The sequence below is a fragment of the Loa loa genome, assembly GCF_000183805.2.
Source record: "Loa loa unplaced genomic scaffold supercont3.42, whole genome shotgun sequence".
In the NCBI taxonomy this organism is placed as follows: Eukaryota; Metazoa; Nematoda; class Chromadorea; order Rhabditida; family Onchocercidae; genus Loa; species Loa loa.
The window spans coordinates 168,758-180,588 of record NW_018108222.1 but is presented as its reverse complement, the minus strand read 5'-3'; the positions used below and the strand labels follow the sequence as shown (position 1 = coordinate 180,588).

Genomic DNA, 11,831 nt, shown 5'->3' with positions numbered 1-11,831 from the left:
TGTCAATAATAATCTTGATCCTAGAATCTTGCTGAATGTCAATAATAATCTTGATTCTAGAATCTTGCTGAATGTCAATAATAATCTTGATCCTAGAATCTTGCTGAATGTCAATAATAATCTTGATCCTAGAATCTTGCTGAATGTCAATAATAATCTTGATTCTAGAATCTTGCTGAATGTCAATAATAATCTTGATCCTAGAATCTTGGTAGCAAGAACGAATATTGAGAAAATTGTCCACAAGCCAGTTTACATATCTTTGCATTATCCATTTATGATTTTTATTTTATGCTTGTTTCACTTTCTTTCAAAAGCTGGTTTTTCATCCTTTTTTTTCTTGTCACAAAAGGGTCGATATTTGTGATCCATTGACCCATTTAGGAGAAAACTATTATAATATGAGGATATTTTTCAGTGAACAAAAAAGACAAACTGCGCCATTCCTCTCAATGAATTCCAATAGCAAAATGATGAAAGATGGAATGAAATTGAAAAATGAACAATGAAAAAGTTTCTTTATTTTTCCCATGTCAAAAATTTTGTTAAATGCTTAAGTAAAAATGATTTGCTTTTCCTATGCTATAATATCTTTGAGAGGATAATATTAATGTTACACTTTATCCTTTATCATTTACCGATCAGTTTCTTTTGGTGTAATTATTGTTATGGACAGGAAATACCGGAAGTGTTATTTTACGTTAGCAAATGATCTTTTAAAGTGGACCTTTATAAAAAATCGATTGTAGAAACATTGGCATATTGTCACATTTGCTCGGAATATCGTCTTGATGTTGCTAGGATCCCATTGAATGATACACATAAAACCATTTTAGTTCCATCGTTATTTTAAGCTAGTAATGTTTTCAGCATTTTAAATTTCCAGCTATAGTCATAATACGATATATTATCATGTAAGACTTGCTTCAGCTCTCGGCTAATCTGTTATCGATGTTTAGCTTCAACCTAAGCTGTGCCCTCTTACAGATGATAGTAGCAAATTATTGAGAAGTTAGTATCCAATAAGAAAATGAGTTATAGAATGAGATTGAAGTATACTAAGTTTTTCTGCAGAGGTATGATGTCAAATTATTTTTCGATGTTCTCATAGTTGGGCGCAATTGATTTTAAGATGACGAGTTGACAGTAGAATAGCAAAGCTTACCAGCTAGGCCTTTAGTTCGTATAACGATTGACTGTTAGATATCATAACGGCACTCATTACATTCAGGAATGGAATAAATGCCAATGCTGTCCAGTTCAAGCCTTACTTAATCTTCCTCTCTTCTTCCCTTTCCTCATTCATTCATTTCCTTGGTTACTTGCTGTCAACACGACAATAATTGATATCACCGTTTGTAATACATTTATTGATTTCAATTTCTTGCTTTACATACAGTGTCATATAATTTCTATTCCCATAATCTTTTTGAAATTTTAAAATTTTCGGAAAATTTTATCTATTACTATTAATAATCCGCAAGATACTATAAGAATATCTCACAGATACTATAAGAAGTATGAGATTAAAAGTTGAAACTTCCTTATCTCTCTACTTTTCGAATTTCTAATCAACTTTTTCCCGCAAAATTTTTTCAAAAATCTTCCATTTCTATTCCGTTCATTCTATTCTTTGGTCCTTCAAATAAGAAGTTTCATTCCTGAATGAAACATTAATATCCTCCCGACGAATAGATGTCAAATGAAGATCAAAATATTTTTGGGAGATCCAAACTAAAAATGCAAATGTGTCGAAGATTCCTTTAAAATGTTTCGTAGTATTCAGTGCTATTCATAACGGTTGTATTTGAATTTTGAAACGAAAACTTTTTTCGAGAAATTTAGATCGTTCTATTGCAAATATATCTTTTAAAACATAAAAAATCTAACCAATGCACTTCTCAGAACAGTAAAAAAGAATGAGAATGGAGCTAAAACCAGTAATCATACTAGAACATGTTTTTTCGAAATTCGGTTTAAAATAAAAGTTTAAACAATAAGGATTTCACCACACTTGAAAGCTTTCAAGAAAACTTACTCCTCTTAAATTTGCAGTAGAGAAAAGTATTTCTTCATTCTGTCAATTTTGTTCGCTTTTAGAAATAATTAATTATAAGTTTGACATGTTTCTTAGTTAGTATTTAAAAAAGCACATGTAATGTTTTACTTCTTATTTTAGGCTAGAAAGTGCATTTTCCTTTTACATTTTACCAATAGTATCTTTTACTAACAATCTAAACTGTATGTGTTAAAATTGAAGATCCATTGGTGAATTTCCTTTGATTCAGAAAACAGAGTTAAAGGATTATTGTGAGTTGAAGACACCTGATCGACGAATATGTTATAATGGTAGGTAGAAAATCGGCTGTTGGTGTGGTATGTTTACGACATACTTAGGATTAGAATTATATTCTCAATGTATAACCGTAGAAATTGTGTACCTGAATGTATCGATGTCTTTCCCGAATATCTCTGACTGCATGTTTTTACCTGACTGGAAAAAAGATGGAACATCAACCAGGCAACATGACAACAAAAAAAGGGAAATTGCGGTCCTAAACTCAAATTGACAAGACCTTTATAGGTCACACAGCTGCGAAATAGCAATTGAAAACACGTAATCTTTATGAACTATACGGTTGAGAAACAGCAATTTTCTTATTTCTTGCAACATTACCGACATAAATAAAATAAAATTTCCAATTATTTTTACCAATAAAAGAAATTGGAAATTTAATTAAAATCTTTCGTATTCATAGAGAAGCTATACATACGTATAAATAATGTTTGATGAACGGATGCTTTACTCAATTCCAAATGACTGAATCATAATATATTCTCAAATACAACGATTTTTCAATCTTTTAGCATCTCTATGATTATAATATGTATGAATCAGATGGAAATTTCTTTATTACCAACACCTAAACCATACTATCATAATCACATTATCATAATCACATTTCTTACTACATTTCTGATCCGACCGCATCCTCCTGTAATTCATCTGACCGGAATGTATTCCAGAAGAAATGTTTTGCATAAAGTATTGATTCACAAAGTTCTCCGCTTTAATTTTCTGTATATATTTTTTGACGAAACTGCATTTCAGAGAAAAAAAATTAACTACTTTCCGTCCATCCCTGCACTCCTCACACAACACATCATCAATAGACCCCACTAAAACAAAATAGTTAAACCAGTAAATACCATAACATGGGCCTTTTCCATTATCCATTGGCAATCAGTGTCTTGGAGAAAGCCCCAGTTCTGGATAACGTGAAGATACGTGAACATTTTGACGTATATAATAGTGCGTTAAGGCTATGTTTACGTGGATATACATAATGAAGCAGGGTGAGGTGCACATGAAAACTATCATGAATTGTTTGTAAATGTAAGGTGAACTTAAATTTGCGTAATGTGTGATTAGTCTATCAGTGTTTCAAGTAAATTTTCTTTTTTTTTCAAGTATTTTCTTTTTTTTTCAATTTTCTTTTCTTTTCAAGTTTTTTCAGTAAATTTTTTTTTCAAGTAAATTTTTTTGTTTTAAGATAGTTTATTCCTCCCAATATCTGCAAGCACTGTGTACATCTAAAACTGTTGTCGTCAAATGGGTTAGGATCGTAATTAGAGTGAGTCAAGTAGAAGTGAATTTAGGTAAAGCAAGAACAGAACTGAGTTAAATTCAAATAACATTGCTATTTAAAATGCCGGTAATATATGATTATTTCTGACAGCAATAACTGAATATTTTCCCTGTCTCAGTACAGAGATGTGTGAGTGTATTATTTTAGATCATTGTCCTGTTTGTTTCTAATAATGCAACGCTTTTTTTTGCAATAAAAGGTAACAAATTTCAGTTGTTTGAAAGCGAAAAATGAAGGTTTTAAAGTGGTTTTCATTATCAGAAACTATGAAAGAAATGGATCACAATGAACGGACAAAGTAGCGAAGACACTAATATCGAAATTGGCAACTTGTTTAAAATGTTGGTTGCATTCCTTCAGCATTTTGCTTCTCAAGAATTGTCTATGAAGATTGGACTTTCTGTGAAAGTTGAAATAGCATATAGTTGATTGTTTAGAGTAGAAAAAGATGACTGTATGCATTTAGTGTTAAATAATCAATAATTAAAGCAATTGATTAGCATCCTCGGCATAACCTTTTTTGGTCTTTCGAAATTGCCTTAAATAGTTTATTGATTGTTGGTCTGTTGGGGACAACTTCAAAAAAATATTCCTTCAAAAAGGGCTGAAGATTTTAGTTCTTAAATCATTTTATTAGAGTCTACTTTGCCTTGTTCTGATTATCTACATTTTCTTGCCTTGTTCTGATTATCTACATTTTCTTGCCTTGTTCTGATTATCTACATTATGTGGTACTGGCCGACTAACACAGGCAATATTTTTTTCTGCTAATTATGGCTTCAGGAATGTTGTCTTAAAAATGGATGATGTTCGTTTTGTAGAATCGTGAACATTTATATTTATGTGATGAACTCAGCGGGCGTTCTTTCTGCAATCTATTCATGTGGCAGCTGTATAGTTTCAGTTACTTCTCTTATAATTTACTTTGCTTATTTACCTGTCGTGTTTATTTGTTTATCCATCCAGCGGTACTTACTTTTTGCTTACCTAGTCAAATTAATTTCTCTGTCTTTATCTTCAACATTCTCTGCTTTAAAAGCAGAAACTCGGTCTTCCGGAATTATCAGTATGAGTCAATTTGCCTACATCATTCATTCAACATTTTTTCAAACATTATATAAATTAATGGTTTAGTATACTGGTTGCATGCTTTCCAATCATTAATTTTGATTGTTTTCTGTCCAGAAATACTTTTTTCTGAAAACTTTCTATAATCAAATCAATGTTGAATAAGACAAAATTTAAAGAAGGTATGTAAATTTGTGATCTGTGCTTCGTACAAAAAAAAAAAATTGACGAGAAACGGCTGCCTCAAAAAAAGGCTTCATCTTTTAAGATTTAGTTGGGCATGAAATATATGATAACGTTAAGGAAAGGGATGTGTATTTCCGAAGGGACATTATTTTGCTTTTTATTGGCGAAAGTCCACTTTCAAATACATTAATTTAAAAAAGTCCCCCTTTATGTGAAAACTTTACTAGTGCAAGTTCGTTAAAGAGTTGATTCTTTTGATAATATTTGGAGTATTTGTCTCACATTTAAAAAAATAGTGAGTTAAAGGAGATTTTTGCTAATGGAAAATTAATTTTTAAGAAATTTCAAATATTTTTCTCTCGATTTATGTTGAAAAATACACGTTTCTCTGCTCTACACTAAAATAAAAAGAAATTCTGGAAAAATGGTGCTAATTTTCTTACTACATTGACCAAATGTCTCATTTCTCATGCATTCAAATGAAAAAGAAAGAAAATTTATTAACACTGAGAGCAACTGTAAACATGTTTTGTCACATTGAATGGTACTTGCACTTCCTTAAATTTTCTCTCTTCTGTTTATTATTAACATCCTCCTATTTGAACACACATATCGTAGCTGAAAATCCAACGGTCCGCTGGAATTTAAACAGGGGAAGAAAGAGAAAGAAATGGAAGCTAAAAGTGTTTTAGTAAGGAAAAAATTCCGGCCGATTGATACTATCAAGAATTCATCTGCTGCTAAGTCAAAGGTATTTTAATTCAGTGGCAGCAGACATTTCCAGTTATTTGGTATTTGACAGTTAAAAAAAATCCAACATGGACATTGGCAAGGCCCTTCTTTATATCCACAATTAGAGGTTAGAATTTCGGGGTGAAAAATAATATTCGCTTAAAAAAGCATTTAACTAAGGAATAAGGAATAGGATAGGATGAGTATAAGGAATGAAAATGAGCGGCAAGGGTAAATAACGTTATCAGCAAGATTCGAAAGTGAATAGTTCTTTAGACGGAAATTATTGAACGAATTAGGCAGCAAAAGAAAAATGCCTGATTTGTTCAGGATAAAAGGTAATCAGGCGATAATCAGGATAATCAGGCGATTGTTGTGATAATCAGGCTTGGATGAATGATTAAGTTAAAACGATGCGATAATCAGGATAATCAGGCGATTGTTGTGATAATCAGGCTTGGATGAATGATTAAGTTAAAACGATTTTGTTTGCTAGACTAAGTGTTGTATCAGCTTCCGTCTGATTTTTTCATTTACTCTGATACTAATCCTTACGATATGTTGTTTTAGATTTTCAAGTTGGATAAGATGAGTTGAAGTAAGCTTATGAAATTTATCATAGATATACTGATAGTACAATTATCTTTTATATAACTTGATTCCTAATTATTCTTCTCTCCTTGCTTACTCCTGATTCTGTTTCTGTTTCTTATTTTATGTACAAATTCTCAGGCAACAAACATCTTAGGATAAGACATGTTAGAACAGTTGATGATATATCCAATCATAGGTTATGACCGTGTTGGAAATTAATCATGCAAAGAAAGGAATCCGTTTTTCGCGAATTTTTCTGTTAAATTGCTTGTTCTTAATAGATTAACAAAACACTCTTTTAAAAATGAAAAGCAATATTTTTATGAATTGTTCGAAGATATTATTAAAAGTTCCCTTCCCATCACCTTTTTTTTTCAAATGACTGATTAGTATATTTAAGCAGTTGGTTGCACCGTGTATGATTTTCCAGTCTGCACAATTTCTAAAATTCAATTAAGTAAAAGGGTTTCAGAATTTTGAAAGGACTTAGGATTTCAGAACATTTCAAAAGTAGATACAGACCTTGATGGATTTTCTATTTCATTTTGCCGAATTTGTCGAATCCGAAATGTTTTTTTCTCATTTCAAAAAATTATGCTCTACTATAATGTGTATTTTCAGTGACGAAGCAACTTTGAGTGATTTTATCATGCATTCCGATGATGCTGTGCCATCAAGTTCTGCAGCTCATAATGGTTTGTGCGTGAAGCTCCTTTTTAATAAATTTATATTTCATGGAGACTTGTGTGCCTGAGTTATTTCTTATACAAAGAAATTATAAATCAAAATTTTGCATGTTTGTAAATTTTTGCTAGTACATTCTCCAGCCGATGTCGTTTTTGTGTCTTCTGACTTAAGCAGTTATCGGAATAGAATTGATGCAAGTGTCGATGAACAACGGAAGTATCGTCAAGTTCTGGCAGGTTTGAGCAATAAGGTTAGTTGAGTTCATGCATATTAGATACTGGATACAAACATGATTTACTGAAAGTCAAGATTTCTCCGTTTTGTGCCCATTTTGTTACTAATTTTGAATTTTGGTCATACCGTTTCATTACCCAATTATTCTACATTTTCGAACATTTTTTAATGACTAGAATGAGAAACCAAGGATATTTTAGTCTATTACATAGTACATATGTGTTGTTTTGTTGATCGTTTCAAAATTTGGAACTATGAAGTTCTTAAGAAATTTCGGAATTTTTCAGGTGGAAAAATATCGACAGCACACTGCAAAATCGGTAGCTCAGTTGAATGCTTCGCAGGTTTCAGGTGTCGATCCTATCGATGATGTAATTCACGCTTTGTCACGGTGCGTATTCGCCATATAGATTCTTTGAACTTGGAATCATTCCATGTTAAAAGATGTTAAAGTCGATGTTAAAACATGGAATTGAAGATCGTAACCGACAAAGTTCATATGAAAAGACTAGAACTATATTATTCCCGGTTTAAGCTGCTGTACGAGATATCAGCACAAAATAATGGCCTTACATCTCATGCATCATTAGCTGGTTTGATGGACTTTTGAATATAGTTTCTTGGCACAGAATTACTGAGCAATTTATTTGATTTATTACTACAAAACCCAATTTTTCAATTTCTGTGTTCATATTTCGTGCTCGAAAATTTTTACTTATAATTTTTAGTTCACCCGAGATATTACGTGTTAGGCCCGATGGAATAAGCGCAAATCCGCTGTTATCTTCCTCTTTAATTGATACCGGTTTTAAGACAGAGTTGCCTGATAGTTCTACTGATGTAATCATTCAACAATTACGTGATGAACAAATCAGGTATGTTTTGAAATAGATATCTTCCTAGCGTGTAGCTTCATTTAAAAGCATACTTCGATATCAGTTTTCGTTTATTTTTCTATGCAGGCTGTTGTCATTTTTTTTGACTCGTAATAGTTTGTGCATGAAGCTCCTTTTTAATAAACTTAGGTTTTATATAGGCGTTTATCATATATTTTTAAGTTATTTTTTTATAAAAAAATTATAGATCAAAATCTAATCTTGAATTGTTACATTTACTATAAACTTAGTTATACAGGACAAATAAAAATAAAAATGTATTTATATAGGTGGATATTCTTGTGTTAAAGATGATTTCACCAACTGTATATGCTATGAATTATTTACAGAAGAGAAAGAATGATATTACAGGAACGATAGATTGGAAGATCTAAATGTTATATATCGGGAACAAGCAGAAGTTGTTATACATACGAATCAAGATTTGAAAGACAAATTGCTAAAAACTCAGGAAGAATTGATGAGGATAACCCATGAAAGGGAAATGGAACGATGCTCCCTGCGACAAAACGATGAAGTAATAAATCACCTTTTTGAAATAAGCAGAAATTTTTTGTTTCAAACTTAAAACCATCAAAATTGCAAGATTCATATCTGATTCTACCTTTGATACAGCTAGTTTGAAACTGCAACATTTAGTAGGCGAGATTAACTGGTAGTCTTTTATTCTTTACTTCAATTTGGTTATCATTTGATGAACATGTTGTAGATTATATTCCAAAGCACTGGCGGAGATTTTCCTTAAATGCGAACAAGTGCTCAGCGAAAAAGTTAACAAATGTTTATCAAATGTTATTTTAAAATGATAAAAGAATTCGCTTATTAAATATTATTTTAAAATGATAAAATAGATGAATTTATATTTCAATTTCGAATTTTAAATTTCTTAACTTTCACAGAAAAGGAAACGTGCAGTAAATGCTCAACACCAGCATATGCTCGAATTGTGGGTAGCTTTCAATAGACTTCGACGACAGGTTGCTAGTCATTTTTTTTAATGAAGTTAGGTCGGTGCGAATTGGAATACATTTAAATCAGCCTTTTTGTTTGATAACATTGTAGCCCCAATTGACTAAACGAGTGAATTGATTCAATCTTTAAATTTGAGAAGTTTAATTCTTACTTGTAATATAGCAAGAAACGAAGTCCCAAAGCTGTATTTTCGTTATCGGGGGGTCTTTTCCAGTTACTTATTCATCCATCCAACAAAAGATGCTAGGTCTTTTTAAGCCTATCAAGTGTGGATTGAGGTAAAAATGAACCACAGTTTTTGTTTCTTTGATACATTCAGACTTTTCTAGTCGCCTTAGGTTGTGAAGGTTATTCCCAGTTAATAACATGGCGTTTGTTATCACCGCTTATGCTACAGTTTCATGTTTAACAAATTGATCTTGTTTCGACCATTGTTAATTTCAAAATTAAAAGCAGTAAAATTACTCAGAATTAAATTTCATCAAATTTGATAGTTGTCAATATATCAGAACTACCTGCATATTCAGTTCACTTTTTTATCTCTTTTAATGAGGTATTGCGTACTTGTACATACTTATCAAAAAAATAAGATAAAATATAAACCCCGTAAACCCTTTTCACACAGACAAAGTAGGTACAGGATGATGCATAACACAAGGGTAGCTTGCCATGATTGATTTTATCAAATTTTTTTTTTGCAGATAAAAGATTTGAGAACGAAAACTGAAAGCGATTTAGATCGGCAACGAACCGAATTCGTACGTTGTGCAAATAACATGGAAGCACTTGTTCGCCAAGCTGAAATGAAGGTACTAATTATTGGTTCTGTTTAACCGATTTTCGGTGTTAATGAAATCCATTAAGCAGTTTTTCTACAAACTGTTAAGTAAGATTTTCAAATAGATGAGAAAGATATCGCTTAGGGAGATATCTAAAGTTAGAATGAAACTGAGGAAAGTGCAAGGGTTGAAAAAGATGTCTTAGTTTGATAAAGTTCGTTAGCAGAGATGACCGGCAGAAATCAGATGCAGATGGATAACAAAGTTAAGGGCGAGATTTAAACGGATAAATCATTGCGTTGGAAATTTATTTAGCATAAATGTATTTCTCTGTATCAGTTTTACATGTGTTGTCATTAGTAATACGTGTGTTTAAACATAATCATTTCAAAAGATATCTTTTATGTAAGTAAGCAACATATGTAGAAAATAACATGAGCAGTTAAATTCTAGTACACAGTAAGTAATATACATAACTTTTCGATAACGCCATTGTTGAAGTCATCTAGCTGTGGATATCACTGAATTCTTCATTGAGTTTTCACTTTCCCGTACAGCGCTACGGTGTTAAACTTTATTTCATTTTTAAATTTTACCAAGTTCGGTGTGTTGTAGAACATGCTGCAGACAATAAAGAGAGTTGCAGAGTCGTAATCCTTTATCGAGCTTTGTTGGACTAAATTTTATTTATTCAGCGAAAACATGGTACACCTGAAGGAACAAAGGATGAAGATGCGATAAATGATTTATTGAAAAAATATGAAGATGCGGCTATCCACAGTATTAAGGTCATACTTTTCCATATATGGAAGATATGCACTGATAGCTTAATATCCTGTTTCATTGAGACGGTTCTGTTCAATCTATCCTTTATGCATACCGAACAGAGCGATTCACGTGATAGACATCATAAATTACTTAATGCTGTTATAGATATATCACCTTAAATGATTGCATACAGCTGATTGTGGAACAAAATATGCGCTAAATTATTTCCTTTTTTAGCTGGAGCACGAATTGAATGATTCCAATCGTCGGATTGCTGTCATGGAAGGTCTTATTAAAAAAGCCAAGGAAGAACGTGATACTGCAAGAGATTCGTTGAAGAAAATTCATTCGATACCAGAACTGGATGAAATACGTGGTCGACGAACCCGTTCTATTAGTCCAGGTTAAAATCACGAACTTAGAATGACAGTATTCGAGAGGTGTTGAAACATGGTACAATATATCTAGGGTGAATTCAAAGGAAATAAAAGACATTGCTCCATATGCTGCTGTTTGAGTTGAACAAAAATCGCCCTTAACTGGATTAAAATCATCAGAAACTATCACTGCATTCATTTTTTGCATAAAAATTTCATTCATCTTCGGTTATCGCTCACCTATAAAGAGTTGAGATGTAAGAAAGGAACTTCTCGGTTTGTCTGGAACTTCAGTGATTTTCCTGTTGTGTTTCAACGCCAGATAGATGATTGCTACTTCCATACCTCGATGAAATGTCTAGAAAAAGTTTGAGGAAATACAAAAGTTATTAGCAGATGGGAATTGTTGAGAAATTGTTTTTCTGTTGAACTCGCTTCTCGGCGATACAGATTTATTCGGGAGGTAATATTGTTCTTGCACAATATTACTAGTTAACAACAAGAAAAAGGGTCTAAAATATGTATGTATATAACACAATGAATTGGTAAGCAATGATAAACGAGTTATACAAAAAGCAAGTAATATGATCAATTAACAAACTCCCTTGTCGTTGTCTTGGACAGTGATTTGACTGTCGGTTAGTTGATAGGTCGTTGAGTTGGGAATACGTTACGGGAAATGTATTTAGTGAATAGAAGAATATCGTAGTTTGTTGTCCAATAGTGGCGGATATGCGAAGATATCGTTGGTTGTGGGTTAATCGAGGAGGATAAGCGATGGGGATGTATCGTTTGCTCGATTGTAAAAGTGAACTCAACCGTCTGTCTCGAGATTTTTTCACTATATATATATATATATATATATATATATATATATATAGTAGTAGG

At 32.0% G+C, this 11,831-nt stretch overlaps 1 protein-coding gene across 1 annotated transcript; it reads left to right on the top strand.

Moving 5' to 3' along the window:
- Nucleotides 1-6,837: 6,837 nt before the first annotated feature.
- LOAG_08765 (hypothetical protein) lies at nucleotides 6,838-11,084 on the top strand (the record flags this gene model as incomplete). The annotated part of the gene is made up of 9 exons (XM_003144297.2): nucleotides 6,838-6,925; nucleotides 7,058-7,167; nucleotides 7,439-7,542; nucleotides 7,880-8,026; nucleotides 8,399-8,564; nucleotides 8,947-9,024; nucleotides 9,721-9,828; nucleotides 10,494-10,586; nucleotides 10,804-11,084. 9 exons carry the CDS (start codon nucleotides 6,838-6,840, stop codon nucleotides 10,972-10,974), a joined length of 1,065 nt encoding a protein of 354 aa, XP_003144345.1. The 3' UTR covers nucleotides 10,975-11,084.
- Between the last annotated feature and the right edge of the window lie 747 nt (nucleotides 11,085-11,831).